Raw genomic sequence first — 22,492 nt, forward strand, 5'->3', positions numbered from 1 at the left:
CAGGCTGTGCTGCTTGCCTTAGTCTAGCAGATTCTAGCCCCAGAAGTAATGAGTGCTAACAAGTTGGTCCAGGTACAGATTGATGGCCATGGTGTTTTATTTATCCTTTTTTCTGTTTCATCCAGAAATGTGGTCTCTTGTGTTTCAGTGGGTGCTTTGGCTTCTGCTTTTCTACTGCAAACTTTTCTGTGGCCAGGTAGCACTGTCTGCACTTACTTCATGTGAGGGATTCTTCATTTATTCTGCTATATTAGTTACTGTGGAGGCTGTTAAAGAACTGTGAGACATATTCTTTGTCCTTTAAGGACCAGTAGTATAGCTGGTAATGGAGAAGGCAATGGTAACCCACTCCAGTACTCTTGCCTGGAAAATCCCATGGACGGTGGAGCCTGGTAGGCTGCAGCCCATGGGGTCGCAAAGAGTCAGACACGACTGAGCGACTTCACTCTCACTTTCACTTTCATGCATTGGAGAAGGAAATGGAAACCCACTCCAGTGTTGTTGCCTGGAGAATCCCAGGGACGGGGGAGCCTGGTGGGCTGCCGTCTTTGGGGTCGCAGAGAGTCGGACACGACTGAAGCGACTTAGCAGTAGCAGTAGCAGCAGAAGTATAGTTGGTAGACCAGATAACACATGTGATATATAGATAGTTAAGGGCTTGAGTTATTAATTTACTCATTTTATTCATTCAGAATGTTCTGGATACTAATTCTGCCAGACCTTTGCTTCACGTTAGTGATTCAGAGATTAATATACAATCCCTGATCTGAGTCTGATTGGGTAGATTAGACAATAAATGGATAATTGCACACTGATTTCCCAGGCAAGAATGGTGGAGTGGATTGCCATTTCCTTCTCCAGGGGATCTTCCTGACCCAGGGATCAAACCCATGTCGCCTGCCTTGGCAGGCGGATTCTTTACCACTCAGCCACCAGGGAAACACAATACAGCGTTAGAGGTATTATGAAATCTGGGACAGGTTATGATGTAACTTCTAAAGAATCAGTTTTATGTAGGCGCATAGGTCTAGAAGGGCATTGCAGAGTAGTGATGCTTGGTGGTAGTTTAGTCACTAAGTCGTGTCTGACTTTGAGACCCCCTGGACTGTAGCCCGCCAGGCTCCTCTGTCCGTGGAGTTCTCCAGGCAAGAATACTGAAGTGGGTTGCCATTTCCTTCTCCTGGGGATCTTCCCGACCCAGGGATCGAACCCGGGTCTCCTGCATTGCAGGCAACTGAGCTAGGGTGATGCTTGAGGTGAATCTTAAAAAACAGATTTTGACTAGTTGGAAAACAAGAGGAAAGGCATTTTAGAAAGAAGGAAGAATTGTGAGCAAAGACTGGGAGATGTGAAATAATCTGCCACATTAGAAGAAATACAGGTAGTTGGACTGGTGTACATTTTAAATTGAGAGCTCTTTAAGAGATAAGACTAGAAATATTACCTAATGGAAGGTTCTTGAATTCTGCCTTGTGGAGTTTTGTTTTAGCTATGTCACTCTGGGGGGTGGTTTGGCAGATGGAGGAATTGAATGAGGGCCAGGTGAGACAGGACTTAGGGTGACCAGCTAGGAGACTGGAAAGTCTATAGCAAGATGAGAAAAGCCTGAACAAGGACAATTTTAATGGTGAGAAGAGCAGTTATTAGAGAGGCTTTGACAGAGGCGGTTGTAAGCTTAGTCATGAAGGGTACCAGGGATAATTTCAGAAAGTAGAAAAACTTGAGTAAAGTATCCAGATGAAGGAAGAATGTTACTGGGTCAGATACTCTCATTCTTCTTTGTTCCGTCCTTGCCTTCCTCTTATTTGCCAGACTTAGTATTTCTGCTTTCTTGGCTGTTTCCTTGTGTTTGGAGGTCTGTGACTCCATTCCAGACTGTAGAAAGGCTATGTAGCTTTTCTGTCCTCTCTTACTACACAATTAGGGTATTTACTAGTGCATTGTCCCTGAAAGACAATTACTTGATTTGATGATGTTCTTTCAGTCCATAAAGAATTGACTTCTCTTTGTATTCAGAACTGAACTTAGTATCTCCATTCATTCTCCAGTCTGCTTTATAGCAGGAAATGTACCACCATCAATATAGACCCTTACCTCAGAAAACCAAGAAAAATACTTTGTGCCACCGTCACCCTTTCTTCTCCCTATATTCCCTTCCTCACCAACTCATGTTGATTTTACTTTCTAAGTATCTCTTAAGTCCATCTACCTCCCTGTTTCCACTATTACCCCAGTAATCTAAGTAACTATCAATTTTGAAATCAACTTGTGAAAATTTGCCTGAAAAGAAAATTTCTTGTTAGAATTTTGATTCAGTTCAGTTCAGTCGCTCAGTCGTGTCCGACTGTTTGCGACCCCATGAACTGCAGCACACCAGGCCTCCCTGTCCATCACCAACTCCCAGAGTTCACCCAAACTCATGTCCATTGAGTCGGTGATGCCATCCAGCCATCTCATCCTCTGTCGTCCCCTTCTCCTCCTGCCCCCAATCCCTCCCAGCATCAGAGTCTTTTCCAGTGAGTCAACTCTTTGTGTGAGGTGGCCAAAGTATTGGAGTTTCAGCTTCAGCATCATTCCTTTCAAAGAACACCTAGGACTGATCTCCTTTAGAATGGATTGGTTGGCTCTCCTTGCAGTCCAAGGGACTCTCAAGAGTCTTCTCCAACACCACAGTTCAAAAGCATCAGTTCTTCGGCACTCAGCTTTCTTCACAGATTTTTGATTAGGGTTGCGTTAATTCTGTAATTAAGATGCAATTTACTGATTGACATTTTATAACATTAAGTCTTCCATTCAATGGACATGGTATGTCCTTTATTTTAATGCTGTTTTCTGCATAGAAGTTTTGTACATCTTTTTGTTAGTTATTCCTATATAGTTAATATTTTGTTATTGTAAATGATATATTTAAAAATTCTTAATTTTAAGTAGTACATAAAGGATATTCAGACCTGCAGTTGGTTTTTATTTATTAAACCGTATATCTAACAACTTTGTTAAGCTCATTTAACAATTTTAATAAATTATGTGTATGTTCTTTTAGATTCTTTACAAATAATCATGTCACCATATAATGGCTTTGTCTAGTACTGATATAATGATACCAGCTGTCTCTTGCATGATACACCTATTTCTATCTTTTATTTTCAAATCTTCTTTTTTAATCACTTTTTATTTTGTGATGCAACAGCATATAGTTAGTTTTTTAAGAAATTTCACCTGACAGTGTTTAGTTTTTAATTGGAGCGTTTAGTTCTTTATATTTAATTTGTTTATTGAAATATATGGGTTTAAATCTACCCTCTTATGAAATGCCTTCTATTTATCTTAACTCCTAGTGTTCTTTTTTTCCTCTCAATTGTTACCACCTTTTGCATTGGCTCTTTTTAAAAAAATTCTCTCCTCCACTGCTTTTTTATTAGCTTGGGAGTTACACATTTTACTGGTTAACCTAGATATTATGTTAATTCTTTTAAAGAATTAATTAATTTTATTTTTGGCTGCTCTAGGTCTTCATTTCTGTGCATGAGCTTTCTCTAGTTGTGGTGGGTAGGACCTACTCCCAAGTTGCAACACGGGGCTTCTTATTGTGGTGGCTTCTCTGTTGCAGAGCACAGGTTCTAGGGCACTTGGCTTCCGTAGTTGTGGCACATGGACTCAGTAGTTGCTTGCAGGCTCTAGAGCACAAGCTCAGTAGGTGGGGTTGCGTGGGCTTAGTTGCTCTGCACCATGTGGGGTCTCCTGGACAAGGGACTGAACCTGTGTCCTCTGCATTGGCAAGTGGATTCTTAACCACTGAACCACCATTCACTCAGTTATGTCCGACTCTGTGACTCCACAGTCTGTAGCCCTCCAGGCTCTTCTGTCCATGGAGTTCTCCAGGCAAGAATCCTGGAGTGGGTTGCCATTTCCTTCTTTTAGGGGATCTTCCTGAACCAGGGATCTAACCTGGGTCTCCTGCATTGCAGGTGGATTCTTTACCATCTGAGCCACCAGGGAAGCTCAATAAATCATTTTTTAGTCTCTTTAGCTTTGGGGCCGAGATCTGGGTCCAGGCACCAGACCTACACCCAGACAATTAGATTCACCTGCTTCAAACTTCTGATCAGGATATGGTGATCCAAAAAAACAGAGTGAAAATTTCCTGGTGATAGCAGTGGTAGCTGCAGCACCCAATTTCCGGGGGCTCCAAAAACAGTGGCACTGATAGCAGTGTTAGGGTGCCCCGTGTTGGGGTGCCCGGTGTTTGTGGTGCAAGTTGCTGCAGCTTATGTCAAATGTGATTGCACAGTGGAAGAAAGGTGTTTTTAATCCCAGAAGCATACATCTGGTTAGAAATTAATAACATCAAGAAGGTGTGAAAATATTTTCATTCACTTTGCTTTATTTGGATGGAACACCCAGATTGAGAAAAACTTTCTCCCCAAAGTATATACAGCTAATTTTTCAGAGATAAAGCTTTAGAATACTTGGATCATTGAGTCTTTTTCGAGATATTTCCCATGTTCCTGTTGTTGGTTAGCTGAGAGTAGAGCATCAAGGTAACAATAGCTTCTTTTGTTGCAGGAGAATGATGCGTCTGTGAGACTGAAAATTGCATCATTGTTGGGTTTACTGTCAAAAACTGCAGGATTTTCACCAGACTGCATTATGGATGATGCCATTAATATCCTGCAGAATGAAAGTAAGTTGAAGTTTAAAAGCTGTAGAGGGAATTCCCAGGTGGTCCAGTGATTAGGACTCTGCACTTCCACTGAAGGGGCAGGAGTTCCATCCCTGGTTGGGAAACTAAGGTCCTCTGTGCCTCGCTGCGCAACCAAATAAATAAGCAAAAGTTGTATAATTAGAGCAGAAATCTGTAGTTCCTTTTGTATAAAGTGTAGAGCAAAGTTTTATTGTGTTGGTGGTTATTGAAAAGAAATTTGAGGATGACAGCAGCAGCAGTAAAATCATGTACGTATATTTACCTTAGAGTTAAAATACAGGTTTGTCTCTTAATGCTGCTGCTGCTGCTAAGTCACTTCAGTCATGTCTGACTCTGTGCGACCCCATAGACGGCAGCCCACCAGGCTCCCCCGTCCCTGGGATTCTCCAGACAAGAACATTGGAATGGGTTGCCATTTCCTTCTCCAGTGCATGAAAGTGAAAAGTGAGAGTGAAGTTGCTCAGTCACGTCCGAAACTTGGTGACCCCATGGACTGCAGCCTACCAGGCTCCTCTGTCCATGGGATTTTCCAGGCAAGAGTACTGCAGTGGGGTGCCATTGCCTTCTCCATGTCTCTTAATAGCTATCATTCATTGACCTCTACTAAGACTACCACACAATTGCACTCATCTCACACGCTAGTAAAGTAATGCTCAAAATTCTCCAAGCCAGGCTTCAGCAGTACATGAACTGTGAACTTCCAGATGTTCAAGCTGGTTTTAGAAAAGGCAGAGGAACCAGAGATCAAATTGCCAAGATGCACTGGATCACTGAAAAAGCAAGAGAGTTCCAGAAAAACATTTCTGCTTTACTGATTATGCCAGAGCCTTTGACTGTGTGGATCACAATAAACTGTGGAAAATTCTTCAAGAGATGGGAATACCAGACCACCTGACTGGCCTCTTGAGAAACCTATATGCAGGTCAGGAAGCAACAGTTAGAAGTGCACATGGAACAACAGACTGGTTCCAAATAGGAAAAGGAGTACGTCAAGGCTGTCTATTGTCACCCTGCTTATTTAACTTCTATGCAGAGTACATCATGAGAAACGGTGGGCTGGAAGAAGCACAAGCTGGAATCAAGATTGCCGGGAGAAATATCAATCACCTCAGATATGCAGATGATACCACCCATATGGCAGAAAGTGAAGAAGAATTTAAGAGCCTCCTGATGAAAGTGAAAAAAGAGAGTGAAAAAGTTGGCTTAAAGCTCAACATTCAGAAAATGAAGATCATGGCATCCGATCCCATCACTTCATGGCAAATTGATGGGGAAATAGTGGAAACAGTGAGAGTCTTTATTTTGGGGGGCTCCAAAATCACTGCAGATGGTGATTGCAGCCATGAAATTAGAAGATTTTTATTCCTTAGAAGGAAAGTTATGACCAACCTAGACAGTATACTAAAAAGCAGAGACATTACTTTGCCAACAAAGGTCCATCTAGTCAAGGCTATGGTTTTCCCAGTGGTCATCTATGGATGTGAGAGTTGGACTATAAAGAAAGCTGAGCACCGAATAATTGATGTTTTTGAACTGTGGTGTTGGAGAAGACTCTTGAGAATCCCTTGGACTGTAAGGAGATCCAACCAGTCCATCCTAAAATCAGCCTGGGTGTTCATTGGAAGGACTGATGTTGAAGCTGAAACTCCAATATTTTGGCTACCTGATGGGAAGAGCTGACTCATTTGAAAAGACCCTGATGTCAGAAATGACTGAAGGCAGGAGAAGGGGATAACAAAGGATGAGATGATTAGATGTCATGTCCATCACCAACTCAATGGACATGGGTTTGAGTAAACACTGGGAGTTGGTGATTGACAGGGAGGCGTGGTGTGCTGCAGTTCATGGGCGCAAAGAGTCAGACATGACTGAGTGACTGAACTGAACTGAGCTGAAGAGCCATTATACCTAAGGTAGTTTACATATGACGTAAGATAGATAATATTGTCCTTATTTTATAGGTGGGGTTGCTGAAGCTCAGAGAAGTTAACTGACTTGCTCAATGTTACAAGTCTGTAACAGAATTGATGTTTTATTGACTGTGCCTACCAACCCAGCAGGGGCTTCCTGGTGACTCAGTGGTAAAGGACCTGCCTTTACCAGCATAGATGCAGGAGGCACAGATTTGATCTCTGGGTCGGGAAGATCCCCTGGAGAAGGGAATGGCTGCCCACTTCAGTACTCTTGCCTGGAGAATCCCATGCATGGAAGAGTCTGGTGGACTACAGTTCATGGGGTTGCAAAGAGTCAGACATGACTGAGCAACTAAGTAGACACACCCACACCCACACCCACACCCTCACACACCCTCCTGGTCATGGAGTCCTCTACCATTTAGTTCCTATAAAAGCAGAAACTAAAGCAGTCTTTAGTTCCCAAGTCTCATATGTTGTTGCCTTTTCTATTTGTTCCTTGTTGATGTATACTAAACGTCTTAGGTGAAAAGGAAAACTGTTTCACCATAAGAATTTTTTTTATTATATTTGTCTTGTTTTATTTATGTACAAGATTTTCTAATAGAGTTAGTTCTCATTGCTTTGATACTTATTCTGAAATTAAAAAAAAAATCTTTTGCTGCTGTTACTGAAAATATTTTAGTTTTGTTTGAATTGGTCATAATTTCAAAAAATAGTTTTATTTCAGTTTAGGGTATCCATATTTAAACAAATATGATTATTTAAATATTAGACAACAGTTTATTCTATAAACTTAAGAGGTTATGAGAATAATAAAGGGCCAGTGAACTTAGGAGATAATCTAAATTCACTTATTGTACAACTAATAATACAAATATAAGTGGCCCATTGGTTGAAATAGAAAATGTTTTTTATAGAAACAACTTTATATTTAAATTTTAGTTGTATTGAATTTTGACCCAAGACTTATAATTCATAGAAAACAATCAAAATACCTTAAAAACTTTTTTTGACATTTATTGAAAGACCAATGTAATGATATCAAGGGAAAAATTTAAAAATATTCCTACTGCTACCATACAACTATTTGTTTTACATATTACCTTTTACTTACATAAGTTGTATATGGTTATACTTACAGTGAGTGTATTATCTTTTAGTATATTTACTTAACATTATAATTTTCCCATTTTTATACATTCAGTTCAGTTCAGTCGCTCAGTCGTGTCTGTGACTTTTTGTGACCCCGTGAATCACAGTACGCCAGACCTCCCTGTCCATCACCAACTCCCGGAGTTCATGCAAACTCATGTCCATCGAGTCGGTGATGCCATCCAGCCATTTCATCCTCTGTCCTCCCCTTCTTCTCCTGCCCCCAATCCCTCCCAGCATCAGGGTCTTTTCCAGTGAGTCAACTCTTCGCATGAGGTGGCCAAAGTATTGCAATTTCAGCTTTAACATCAGTCCTTCCAGTGAACACCCAGGACTGATCTCCTTTAGAATGGACTGGTTGGATCTCCTTGCAGTCCAAGGGATTCTCAAGAGTCTTCTCCAACACCACAGTTCAAAAGCATCAATTCTTCGGCACTCAGCTTTTTTCACAGTCTAACTCTCACATCCATACATGACCTCTGGAAAAACCATAGCCTTGACTAGAGGGACGTTTGTTGGCAAAGTAATGTTTCTGCTTTTCAATATGCTATCTAGGTTGGTCATAACTTTCCTTCCAAGGAGTAAGCGTCTTTTAATTTCATGGCTGCAGTCACCATCTGCAGTGATTTTGGAGCCCCAAAAAGCAAAGTCTGACATTGTTTCCACTGTTTCCCCATCTATTTCCCATGAAGTGATGGGACCAGATGCCCTGATCTTAGTTTTCTGAATGTTGAGCTTTAAGCCAACTTTTTCACTCTCCTCTTTCACTTTCATCAAGAGGCTTTTTAGTTCCTCTTCACTTTCTGCCATAAGGATGGTGTTATCTGCATAACTGAGGTTATTGATATTTCTCCCAGGAATCTTGATTTTATACATTACCTTCATAAAAATTAGGGTGTTGATAATATATTAAATATTTCTTTGTTCTTATAGATAGTGGCAAAAAAATATTTCTTTTGAAAGCACCAAAGCAATTACATTGCCTAAATATCCTTTTTTTCCCTGGAAAGTTCTTATTTGAGCTATACTTAGAAGAATTTCTTACTTATTGATTGGAGATTTCATAGAGTCTTAGACTGTTTGAGATATAAATGGCCTTATAGTGATCATCTTGTCTAATTGCTTCATTCAGCAGATGACAAGACTGTTAAGTTCCAGAAAGATGAAATGAGTTGAAGTGAGCTGGTCTAGCTAAAAGTCGTAGCAGAATTGAGAACTTAGTGTGTTGCTCTTTCTTATGGACTACAGTTTAACTAAAAACACTTTACCTCTGATACAGAAACATTACAAGAGAGACTTAATTTTAAATCAGAACTCATTCTAGCCAAATTATGCTGTATTCATGGAAATAGCTGTTTTACTTTTTTAAAGTATTCTAACGTTTCTTATTTAATTGTCTGTAAGAGATCTGGTCTAGGACTCTTCTTGGTTTCCTGTTCCTGGCCCACCTAGATTCATAGAAGATAGAATTGGAAGGGACCATAAGTTTCATCTAGTTCAAGCCCTTTATTTCAAGGCTGAGGAAGATGAACTCTGGGGAATTAAAGTGACTGCTGAAGTCACTTTGTATTTGCGGCTTTAAATTAAGAGTTTCCCGATTATCAGTCTTAATATTATAAAATCCAAGACTGTGGTCTGCACCTTGGACCAGAAGTCTTTAAGTTCATCAAATGCATGGATTTTATAACTCTTTGGCAAGCATTGCTTCTCTAGTACATGCTACACCACTAATGATAACATCAAGCTTGTTTTAGAGGAGGTATAATTAACATAGTGTGGGAGCAGAGGAGAGAATGGGATCAGTGCTGACTGGTAGCTCTAGAAAGGCTTAGTGAAAAGATAGCTTTGGAAAGTCCAAATCCTCCAAATTTGGGGAAGAGTGGTAACAAGAAGGAATATGATGACAGAGGATAGAAGACTGGCAAAGTATAAGAGATGTTTGAAGAACTAAGTTGTTTGAGAGCTCGATAGGAAGTAAGGGGCTTTTGGAAGAAAAACATTGGTAAAATATTCTGAAGCCAAAGGGTAGTAGTCTTGAGTGCTGAGGATTTTAAATGTTATTTTGTAGGCAGTGGGTACCTAGTTGTCCTTGAACAAGGCATGAAGTGATCAAGTCTAGTTTTATAAGGATAATTTAGTGGTTGTGTGGAATTTGCTTTGATGAACTGGGTGGTTTAGAGAAGAAATGTGGAGGATTCATTTATTCTTGTGGTGATGTCCATCTAACCTGAACTTACAGTATAGGCCTGGAACTCAGCGGAGAGACCGGGATTTAAGATTTAGATGAGATTTGTGATTTATTAGAGGCAAGAGTTAAGTTCAGAAAGGTCTAGCCGTCTTTTTATGGTTGTCATGCAAAATCATCTTTGTTAAGAAGTAAATTTCAGAGCAGTATGGTGGTATTGATTTCCTCACCTCTCTTCTGTCTGCTCTTATTACCTTCTTTTCTCTTCGTGACCTCTTTCATGTTGGAGACTTGCCTTTCCTTTTTTAATCTATTCAACTTAAACAAATTCTTATATTCTTATTGAAATATAGTTGATTTAGTGTTGTGCTTGTTTTGTCTTTTCATGTTACTTATTTGACTGGGCTGGATCTTGGTCGCTGCCCGCAGAATCTCCAGTCTTTGTTGAGGCACATGACATCTTTTAGTTGCAGCATGTGGGATTTAGTTCCCTGACGAGTGGTTGAACCAGGCCCCCTGCTTTGGAAGCATAGAGGACCACCAGGGAAGTCCTCTACAATGTTGTGTTTATGGAGACTTTTCTTAATGATCCTTGGCTTTGCATTGAAGTTTAGGATGAAGCACTAAAAAGCTGATTGAGAGTTCTTTGTGAATGAACGGGGCTTGTCAGCTGGTAGGCTCCACTCTAACATGATCCTGTGTGTCTTAGAGGACTTAAATAGTAGTGACTTCTGCTGAGGACAGATGCCTGACTGCCATGTATTTTTTAGCCAAAGCAGCCGAAGAGTGCTAGGGAGGGATCCTCATTTTCAATATGTTGATTATCTCTTAATCTCTTTATTATCAGTTCAGTTCAGTCCCTCAGTCATGTCCAACACTTTGCGACCCCGTGGACTACAGGACGTCAGGCCTCCCTGTCCATCACCAACTCCCAGAGCTCACTCAAACTCATGTCCATTAAGTCAGTAATGCCATCCAACCATTTCATCCTCTGTTGTCCCCTTCTCCTCCTGCCACCAATCCCTCCCAGCATCAGGGTCTTTTCAAATGAGTCAGTTCTTCACATCAGGTGGCCAAAGTATTATAGTTTGAGCATCAGTCCTTCCAGTGACAATTCAGGACTGATTTCCTTTAGGATGGACTGGTTGGATCTCCTTGCAGTACAGGGGACTCTCAAGAGTCTTTGCCAATACAATTAAAAAGCATTAATTCTTCCACACTCAGCTTTCTTTATAAACTCTCACGTCCATACATGACTACTGGAAAAACCATAGCTTTGACTAGACAGACCTTTGTTGGCAAAGTAATGTCTCTGCTTTTCAGTATGCTGTCTAGGTTGGTCATAACTTTTCTTCCAAGGAGCAAGTGTCTTTTAATTTCGTGGCTGCAGTCACCGTCTGCAGTGATTTTGGAGCCCCCCAAAATAAAGACTCTCACTGTTTCCATTATTTCCCCATCTATTTCCCATGGAGTGATGGGACCAGATGCCATGATCTTAGTTCTCTGAAAGTTACCTTTTAAGCCAGCTTTTTCACTCTCCTCTTTCACTTTCATCAAGAGGCTCTTTAGTTCTTCTTCACTTTATGCCATAGGGTGGTATCATCTGCATATCTGAGATGACATTATTGATATTTCTCCCAGCAATCTTGACTGAAGCTTGTGCTTCATCCAGCCTGGCATTTCTCATGATGTACTCTGCATAGAAGTTAAATAAGCAGGGTGGCAATATACAGCCTTGACATACTCCTTTCCCGATTTGGAACCAGTCTGTTGTTCCACGTCCAGTTCTAACTGTTGCTTCTTGACCTGCATATAGATTTCTCAGGAGGCAGATCAGGTGGTCTGGTATTCCCATCTCTTTAGAATTTTCCACACAGGTCAAAGGCTTTGGCATAGTCAGTAAAGCAGACGTAGATGTTTTTTTGGAACTCTCTTGCTTTTTCAATGATCTAGCAGATGTTGGCAATTTGATATCTGGTTCCTCTGCCTTTTCTAAATCCAGCTTGAACATCCGAAGTTTATGGATCATGTACCGTTGAAGCCTGGCTTGGAGAATTTTGAGTATTACTTTGATAGTGTATGAGATGAGTGCAGTTGTGTGGTAGTTTGAGCATTCTTTGCCATTGCGTTTCTTAGGGATTGGAATGAAAACTGACCTTTCCCAGTCCTGTGGCCACTGCTGAGTTTTCCTAATATGCTGGCATATTGAGTGCAGCCCTTTCACAGCATCATCTTTAAGGATTTGAAATAGCTCAACTGGAATTGCATCACCTCCTCTAGCTTTGTTCATAGGGATGCTTCTTAAGGCCCATTTGACTTCACATTCCAGGGTGTCTGCTCTAGGTGAGTGATCACACCATCATGATTATCTTGTTTGTGAAGATCTTTTTTGTACAGTTCTTCTGTGTATTCTTGCCACCTCTTCTTAATATCTTCTGCTTCTCTTAGGTCCATACCATTTCTGTCCTTTATTGTGCCCATCTTTGCATGAAATGTTCCCTTGGTATCTCTAATTTTCTTGAAGAGATCTCTAGTCTTTCCCATTCTATTGTTTTCCTCTATTTCTTTGCATTGGTCACTGAGAAAGGCTTTCTTATCTCTCCTTGCTACTCTTTGGAACTGTGCATTCAAATGGGTATATCTTTCCTTTTTCCCTTTGCCTTTCACTTCTCTTCTTCTCATAGTTATTTGTAAGATCTCCTCAGACAACCATTTTGCATTTCTTTTTCTTGAGGATGGTCTTGATCCCTGTCTCCTGTATAGTGTCACAAACCTCCGTCCATAGTTCTTCAGGCACTCTATCAGATCTAATCCCTTGGATTTATTTGTCACTTCCACTGTATAATCATAAGGAATTAGATTTAGGTCACACCTGAATGGTCTAGTGGCTTTCCTTACTTTCTTCAATTTAAGTCTGAATTTGGCAATAAGGAGCTCATGATCTGAGCCACAGTCAGCTCCTGGTTTTGTTTTTGCTGACTGTATAGAGCTTCTCCATCTTTGGCTGCAGAGAATATAATCAGTCTGATTTTGGTGTTGACCATCTGGTGATGTCCATGTGTAGAGTCTTCTCTTGTGTTGTTGGAAGAGGGTGTTTATTGTGACCAGTGTGTTCTCTTGGCAAAATTCTGTTAGCCTTTGCCCTACATCTTTGTGTATCCAAGGCCAAATTTGCCTGTTACTCTGGGTATTTCTTGACTTCCTACTTTTGCATTCCAGTCCCCTATAATGAAAAGGACATCTTTTTGGGGTGTTAGTTTAAGAAGGTCTTTTAGGTCTCCATAGAAGTCTTCAACTTCAGCCTCTTCAGCATTACTGGTAGGGGCATAGACTTGGATTACTGTGATATTAAATGATTTGCCTTGGAAATGAACAGAGATCATTCTGTCGTTTTTGAGATTGCATCCAAGTACTGCATTTCAGACTGTTTTTGTTGACTCTGATGGCTACTCCATTTCTTCTAAGGGATTCTTGTCCACAGTAATAGATAAAATGGTCTTCTGAGTAAAATTCACCCATTCCAGGCCATTTTAGTTCGCTCACTCCTAAAATGCCTATGTTCATTCTTGCCTCTCCTGTTTGACCACTTGCAATTTGCCTTGATTCATGGACCTAACATTCCAGGTTCCTATGCAGTATTGCTGTTTATAGCATCGGACTTTACTTCCATCACCAGTCACATCTACAACTGGTTGTTGTTTTTGCTTTGGCTCCATCTCTTCATTCTTTCTGAAGTTATTTCTCCACTGATCTCTGGTAGCATATTGGGCACCTACCGACCTGGGGAGTTCATCTTTCAGTCCTATCTTTTTGCCTTTTCATACTGTTTATGGGGTTCTTGAGGCAAGAATAGTGAAATCCCTTCTCCAGTGGGCCACATGTTGTCATAACTCTCCACCGTGACCCATCCATCTTGGGTAGTCCTACGTGGCATGGCTCAGAGTTTCATTGAGTTAGACAAGGCTGTGGTCCATGTGGTCAGATTTGTTATATTTATATTTATTATGTATTATCTTTATTATATTTCCTTCCTTTCCTCACCTAGCATCTGCCAGATTAGATCCTTTTTGTCCTAATTTTTAGAGAAAAAAAACTCTATTTCAGTGGTTGATTAGCCAGTTGTATAGCATAGGGAAGGAGGTGGAGGTCCAGCTACTTCTTATAGAAACTTTAAACAAATCCATGCCTCACTCCATTTTGGGGTGTTTTATGGTTGTTTTTTTTCTTTTCTTTTAAATCTGTGATTCCTTAATCTTGCTTGGCTTATGGCTGGAATTTATTTGCTCTGTTGTGACACCCTCCTCAGTAGGCATTTAGATTAGATTTCTCAGTTTGCCATAGACTTTTTCATTTGCTTGCCATCTCTGAAAAATTTGTTGACTTTTCTCATCTGCTTACTATTCTTCTTCTGTTTTCTTAGTTCTTGTACGTTTATACTTTTACAATTTCTTTATATGTTAATGAGGTTTCAAGAAAGAATTAGTGATAAATAGAGGTGTTCAATCTAGTGTGTCTTACTGGAAGTGTTTTTAAGAGGTGATTTTTCCCAGTGTTTTATAAACTCTTTTTTTTTTAAGCTTTAGTTGTTTTTATATCATTTTCATTTTTGGCATTTGTTTCACATCTATATTATGGATTTCTTAATATTTTTCTTAAGTGGACAGTTATTTTTTTAGTTAAATAAAATTAATTTAAGGAGACTATATTAGTAATAGTAAAAGGAAATTAATGTCATCAATGTAGTAACTATATTGTTTATTTTGTTCTTTAAAATATAATCATGCATACCTCTTGAGATATTGCAGATTCTGTTTCAGATGATCACAGTAAATTAAATATTGCAGTAAAGTGAGTCACCTGAGTTTTTGATTTCCCAGTGCAAATAAAAGTAATGTCTATACTATACTATTGTTTATTGTGTGCAATAGCATTATGTCTAAAAAGAATGTACTACCTTAATACTGTACTGATAAAAAATGTTAACCATAATCTGAGCCTTTAGCAAGTAGTAATCTTTTTACAATAGTAACATCAAAAATCATTGACCACAAATCACCATAACAAATATAATTATAAAAGTTTGACATACTGCAAGAATTACTGAAAGGTGACAGCAACATGAAGTGAGCAATGCTGTTGAAAAATGGTGTAGAAGACTTGCTTAATAAGCAGGATTGAGGCAAACCTTCAATTTATAAGAAATATAGTATAGTATCTACAAAGTGCAGTAAAATGAAGCACAATAAAACAAAGTTATGTCTGTACAAGGTTATTAACATAAAAATGATTTTCTGCGTGCCTCCTAGATTATCTTGTATACTGCTAGCATAGAACCATAGAACCATATTTTGAAACAAGAGAATCTGGTTAAGATGATTGATAGTGATTTACTTGGAATTGTCTGTTGGCTCATTTATTAAGCATCCGTTGAGCATGTAATGAGGCATGCTAGATTCTGAGAATACATAGGTCAATTCAGTTTCGCGGTTTTTGTCTGATATGCAAATAAGTATCATAAAGTTACAGTTTATGTAAAGGGTTCAGTGGAAGCATGAACGAAGAAATGGTCAGTATTTCTAGGGGAAGAGCGAAAAGCACCATACAGGAGGTGACATTTCAAGGTTAGGAGGTGCTCTCTGGGGAGTTGAGAATGGAGCAGGATGTAGATGAAAGCATTCTAGGTAGGGAAGTGGGCCTGAGCAAAGATAGGGGGACATGGGATCATAAGTAATTGGGAAAAAGGAGGATAGGGAAACCTGAAAGAGATGAGGCTAAGAGATAAAGTAGGGAGGACTAGGCATCGTGGAGGGACTAGTATGTATGTATGTCCTGCTAAGGAATTTAGACTTTATTTTGAAGTCAGTGAAAAGCCTTTGAGTTAGTCAAGCACTGAACATTATTGGAGCACTATGTCACATCCTGAGGAGGACTCAAATTTTTAGACATGATCCCTTTAGGAACTTAGCTTTTAGTTGAGGGGAATCAAGAATCAAACAGCAGAACTCAGTTGACAAAAATCTGCGTTCTTTATACCCAGGTAAATTTAGTTTCTATAGCAGTCTCCTTTTGAAATTCTAAAACCTAACTTTCCATCTTCCTGTCTAGAGTCTCATCAAGTCCTTGCTCAACTGTTGGACACTTTGCTTGCAATTGGCACTAAACTCCCAGAGAATCAAGCTATCCAGATGCGATTAGTTGATGTAGCCTGCAAGGTAAGAATATAATGATTAGACACAGGGTTGCTTCTTTATTGAACAATTTTGCATTATCTGGAGAAATGATACGAGCTGTCAGATCTGCTTACCTCCATCCTAAGGCTATAACTGAGAATTGCCAAAGACTCTTAAATGGCTTTAAGAACTGCTTCATTTTTTGTTTGTTTCTTGATGTTGGATTAGGAATAAAGTTGAGTAACTTGTTATAGAATGAACTTCCTCACTGTCCCAAGAGAAATGAAAATAATTATAGGAACTACCATATATTCCATGCCTAACATATGCTCTCTGCTTATTATGGTACTATGTTTTACTTTTTTGAAGGAAAAGTAATTTTATTCCTATGGTGTATGCTCATTGTTAAAAACAAAATTAACTAATGCAGAAATAAAATAAGTGACAGCCACTCCATCTTTCCCTCCTAGGCCCTCTTCTCAGGCATAACACCTTCCACCAGTTTGGAATTATGATACTTTAATTTGTTCCTCATAGTCCTTTAGGGAAGTGCTGTTATATCTCTTTTACTAAGATGGGAATTGAGGTTGAAGGAGTTTAGTTTGTCCAAGTTTTCATACTTAGGAAGTTGCAGAACCAGGGCATAAACTCTTCTCTGATTCCAAAGCCAAATTCTTTTTAATTTGGAACTTTTAATTAGCTTGCTTTTGTGCATAGCACCAGCTCCTAAACCTTGTAGAATTGGCTTTACTTTTAGTCTTTTTGATAAATTTGTTTTGAGAATATAAGGAGACAAATGCGTTTGAGTTGTGGAAGGCTTACATTCATGGAATTAGAAAACTATTTCTGAACCCCAGGAAAGAGTATTTCATTTATCTTAATAAACAATGACAGCAACAACAAAAAACCCACAACACTTTGAGAAGTACAGTATTAAAAGCTTAAGTGGGAGAAAACTAGGGATTACATGTTTGAGAGAGTAAGTACATCTTCCATGTGAGAGAATATATGTATCTGGGAGGTTGTGCCTATGAGAGAGGTGTTTTACTCAGTGGATTATTCTGCTTGAAGCAGTAGTTTTTTAAATTGTTCTAAAGAAATCCTTTATTATGAAAATTTATACTCATGGAAATTTGGAAAGAAGTATAAAGAAAGAACTACACTCATAATTCACTACGTAAAGGCAGCCATTATTATTAGCCTTTTGATGTATCCGTTCTGATTTTTTTTCTGTATACGGATTGTTTGCTTTTCTTTTTCCACATATAGCTATAATCATATTCTATATTCAGTTTTGCTTTTTGACAAACATAACAAGTATTTTCTTTATACTGTAAATGTTTTATAAATATTTTTAATGGATGCATGATATTTTGTCCAGTAATCAAGCCATACTTTGTCCTAACCATTCTCTTATTAGTGGACATTTATATTGTAGCCATTTTAAAAAAATAGTAAATAATACCACACAGTGAATGTGATTAGTCTAAAGTATTTCCTGTATCTAGGGTTATTTCCTAAACATACATTGTCACAGTAGAATTACTGGATGAAAGCATTTAAAATTTTTGTGTCTTTTTAAGGCTTTTGATATTTTTGGCAAATTGTTTTCTACAATATTCTAGTTTAAGCCTATCCACAGTATGTGAGAGTGCATAATTTCACATATTATTCTAGCATTTGGATGTTAATGTTTAAAAACAAGATGTAAACCTGTTAATTTTGTAAGAAGGAAATGGTATTTCATTTAAAAATTTTTCCTATTTTTTCTTCATTTGTATGTCCTGTCGTCAGTTCACTTCAGTTCATTTGCTCAGTCGACCCCGTGGCCTAAAGCCCGCCAGGCCTCCCTGTCCATCACCAACTCCTGGCGTTTGAGTAATCAAACTCATGTCCATTGAGTCGGTGATGCCATCCAACCATCCCATCCTCTGTCTTCCCCTTCTCCTCTCACCTTCAGTTTTTCCCAGTATCAGGGTCTTTTCAAATGAGTCAGTTCTTATCAGGTGGCCAAAGTATTGGAGTTTCAGCTTTAGCATCAGTCCTTCCAATGAATATTCAGAACTGATTTCCTTTAGGATTGATTGGTTGGATCTCCTTGCAGTCCAAGGGACTCTCAAGAGTCTTCTCCAACACCACAGTTCAAAAGCATCAGCTCTTCGGCACTCAGCTTTCTTTATAGTCCAACTCTCACATCCCTACATGACTACCAGAAAAACCATAGCTTTGAATAGATGGACCTTTGTTGGCAAAGTAATGTCTTTGCTTTTTAATATGCTATCTAGGTTGGTCATAGCTTTTCTTCCAAGGAATAAGCATCTTTTAATTTCATGGCTGCAATCACCATCTGCAGTGATTTTGGAGCCCCCCAAAATAAAGACTCTCACTGTTTCCATTATTTCCCCATAAATTTGCCATGAAGTGATAGGACCAGATGCCATAATCCTAGTTTTCTAAATGTTGAGCTTTAAGCCAACTATTTCACTCTCTTCTTTCACTTTCATCAAGAGGCTTTTTAGTTCCTCTTCACTTTCTGCCATAAGGGTGGTGTCATCTGCATATCTGTTATTGATATTTCTCCTTGCAACCTTGATTCCAGCTTATGCTTCCTCCAGCCTGGCATTTCTCATGATGTACTCTGCATAGAAGTTAAATAAGCAGGGTGACAATATACAGCCTTGACGTACTCCTTTTCCTATTTGGAACCAGTCTGTTGTTCCATGTCGAGTTCTAACTGTTGCTTCTTGACCTGCATACAGATTTCTCAGGAGACTGGTCAGGTGGTCTGGTATTCCCATCTCTTTAAGAACTTTCCACAGTTTGTTGTGATTCACACAGCCAGAGGCTTTGGTATAGTCAGTAAAGCGGATGTTTTTTCTGGAACTCTCATGCTTTTTCAATGATCCAAGGATGTTGGCAATTTGATCTCTGGTTCTGTCTTGGGAATGAACTTTTCATGTTCTTTTCTAGTTTTTCATATGGATTTTTTGTGCGTTTCTTCACATTTTTATTAACTGGGTAGAAATTTGAACTATTTGGAAATGGCATATATGCCAAAAGCTTTTGCAAATTCAAGTAAATAAAGGCTGTCTGTGATTCATAGCTATAGTTACTGTTTCTGTTGCTTAATGCTATTTTGTCTGTGATTTTTGTCATATAGTGATCTTTGAGATATGATTCACATTAAAATAACATTCCCCCTTTTAATAGAAATAATGCAGAGTATGTTTTCCAGCTACAATGGAATTAAATTAGATGAGTAACAAAAAAATTAGGAAACCCACAAATATGTGGAAGTTAAAAACATGCTCCTGTTTAACCAATGAGTCAGAGAGGAAATCAGCAGGTAAATTAGAAAATACTTTGAGGTGAATGAAGGAAGACACTGCGTACCAAAAGTGGGCTGCAGCTACTGCATACTTAGAGGGAAATTTATAGCAATTAGTGTCCATAGTAAAAAAGAAGAAAGATCTCATTCCAGTACCTTATTCTTTTACCTAAGATGCTGGATAAAGAAGAACTCATTAAATACAAAAGCATGCAGAAGGGAGGAAATAAGAAAGACTAGAGTGGAAATTAATGAAATCAAGAGTAGAAAAACAGTAGGGAAAAATCAAGAAGCAAAAGCTTGTTCTTTGTAAAGATCAACAAAAGTGAGAAATCTTTATTTTTGGAAAGGAAAAAAAGAAGGCTCAAAGTACTAGAATCATAAATGAAAAGAGTCTATTTCTGTTGACCTGACAGAAATGAAAAGGATTATAAAAAAATACTATGAACAATTTTATGCCAATAAATTAGATAATTTACATAAAATGAACAAACTCCTACTAATTCCTACAAAGATACGAACTGCGAAAACTATCTCAAGAAGGAGTAGACAATCCATATATACTTATAACAAGTAATAAAATTAGTAATGAAAAGAATAACTTACCTACAAAGAGAAGCTCAGGCCCAGATGGCTTTGAATCAAGCATTTTAAATAAGAATACATACCAATTCTTCACAGATTTTCCTAAGAAGTAGAAGAGAAGCAGCGTTTCTCCACTGATTCTATGAGGCTAGTATAACCTTAGTACCAAAACCAAACAGAGACATTTTAAGAAAAGCCAGATATGTTCTAGAGAACTTACTGGACAAGAAGCCAGTTGGGATGTTACTGCACTGGGCTTCCCTTGTGGCTCAGATAGTAAAGGGTGTTATTGTAGTAGCCTACATGAAAGGTTATAGAAGTTTGAATTAAAGTGATGGAAAGATGTGGATAGATTTGAGAGATATTTAGGAAGTAAGATTGCAGGACTTGATAATTGGTTAAGCATGGAGTGATGCTGAAGGAATTGCTGAGGTTATTTCCCATTTCTAGTTTATGTGCCAGATTAGATGGTGGTGCCTTTCACTCAGAGAATTCTGGGAAAGCATTTGGTTGGGTGTGGGACAAAGTCCAAATAACCCAACAATTTCAATCTTACTAAAAAAAATTATGAAAATAGGACAAGAGACTTCCATATACCCTTCTTTTTGATTCATCAATCATTAACATTCTCCCACATTTGCTTTTTCATTCTCTCTCTATGTTGGGGGCTTCCCTGATAGCTTAGTTGGTAAAGAATCTACCTGCAATGAGGGAGACCTGGGTTTGATCCCTGAGTAGGGAAGATCCCCTGGAGAAGGGAAAGGCTACCCACTCCAGTGTTCTGGCCTGGAGAATTCCAAGGACTGTATAGTCCATGGGGTCGCAAAGAGTTGGACAGGACTGAGCAACTTTCACTTTCAGTCTCTCTCTCTCTATTTTAACGAACCATTTAAGAGTAAATTGCAGACATTATGCTTCTTTTCCACTAAATACTTAAATTTTTATTTCTTAAGAAGGAGGAAATCATTTTTATAAACCCAGTTTTCAAAATCAGGAAATTTAACTCTGGATTTTATCTGTTTGTTTTTTGACTGCGTGGTCTGTGAGATCTTAGTTCCCCAACCAGGGATTGAACTCATGTGCCCTGCAGTGGAAACATGGAACCCTACACTGGACTGCCAGGAAATTCCAAGGAAATTTAACTTTGATATAATGCTAATCTGTAGTAGTAGTAGACTTTATTCAAATTCTACCTGTCTTTTATATTATGTTTTACATAAATTTTTCTTTTCTGGTCCAGAATCACACATTGCATTTAGTTTTCGTGTCCCTGTTTTCTTTAATCTGGAAAGGTCCCTCAGGCTGTCTTTGTCTTTTATAGCCTTAACTTGAAGAGTATAGGCTGTTTTTTTTTTTTTTTTTAAAGTTTTGGCTGCACTGGGTCTTCATTGCTGTGTGTGGGCTTTCTCCAGTTGCAGCTTTCAGGCTCTAGAGGGCAAACTCAGTAGTTGTGGCACACAGGCTTAGCTGTTGCACAGCATGTAAGATCTTCCCAGACCAGGAATCAAACTGGTGTCCCTTGCACTGCAAGGTGGATTCTTAACCACTAGACCACCTGGAAATCCCTAGAATGTCTTTTAACCTGGATTTATCTGGTATTTCCTCTGTTTAGATTCAAATTACACGTTTTTGTGGGAACAATACATAAATAATACTGTGTCCTTCTCAATGCATCATATCATAAGGCACACGTGAGGTCTGACTCATCATTGGTATTAACTTTGATACTTGGTTAAGGTAGTGTCTGCCAGGTTTTTCACTGTAGAGTTGTTATTTCCTCCTGTGATTAGTGAGTAATTTGTGGGGAGATACTTTGAGATAATGTAAATATCCTCTTCCCCATCAAACTTTTATTCTCTATTTTAGCAACTGTTAATAAATCTTGCTGAGTCATTTATAACTCTGACTATTGCAAAATGGTGATATTCTAATGCTGTTATTCCATCTATATTTTTTACTTGTCATGCTATTGTAAGAAAGTTTTCCTTCCCTCTCTTTCCTTCACTCCCTTCTTGTCAATGTCCTAATTTATTCAAAATATTATAATCTGTTCTGTCATTATTTTTTTAAGTTCATATTGTTCCTTTGTATATTTTTAAAATATGAGATATAAATCTGTCATATTTTTTGTTTCATAGTAGGAAGAAAGTCATGCTTTTGGGTATTCTTAACACCTCAAAATTCATCTCTGTCAGTAATTATTATTCTGTCATAATCCTTTGAGGTGCTATGTTATACTTAGTCGCTCAGTCATGTTCGACTCTTTGCAACCCCATGGACTGTAGCCCACCAGGCTCGTCTGTCCATGGGATTCTCCAGGCAAGAATACTGGAGTGGGTTGCCATGCCCTCCTCCAGGGATCTTCCTAACCCAAGGATCGAACCCAGGTATTCCACATTGCAGGCAAATTCTTTACCGTCTGAGCCACTAAGGAAGCCTAAGAATACCGGA

The 22,492-nt window shown here is 38.7% G+C and overlaps 1 protein-coding gene across 1 annotated transcript in view; it reads left to right on the top strand.

Annotated features, from left to right (window-relative positions):
- The window catches only part of INTS4 (integrator complex subunit 4), a 110,249-nt gene that overhangs the window by 12,055 nt on the left and 75,702 nt on the right, over nt 1–22,492 (top strand). Inside the window, exons 3-4 of the mRNA XM_040255626.1 lie at nt 4,567–4,684; nt 16,064–16,170. Coding sequence (XP_040111560.1) covers nt 4,567–4,684; nt 16,064–16,170 — 225 coding nt within the window. The remainder of the gene's footprint in view (nt 1–4,566; nt 4,685–16,063; nt 16,171–22,492) is intronic.

The sequence above is a fragment of the Oryx dammah genome, unplaced genomic scaffold, assembly GCF_014754425.2.
Source record: "Oryx dammah isolate SB20612 unplaced genomic scaffold, SCBI_Odam_1.1 HiC_scaffold_15, whole genome shotgun sequence".
Taxonomy (NCBI): Eukaryota; Metazoa; Chordata; class Mammalia; order Artiodactyla; family Bovidae; genus Oryx; species Oryx dammah.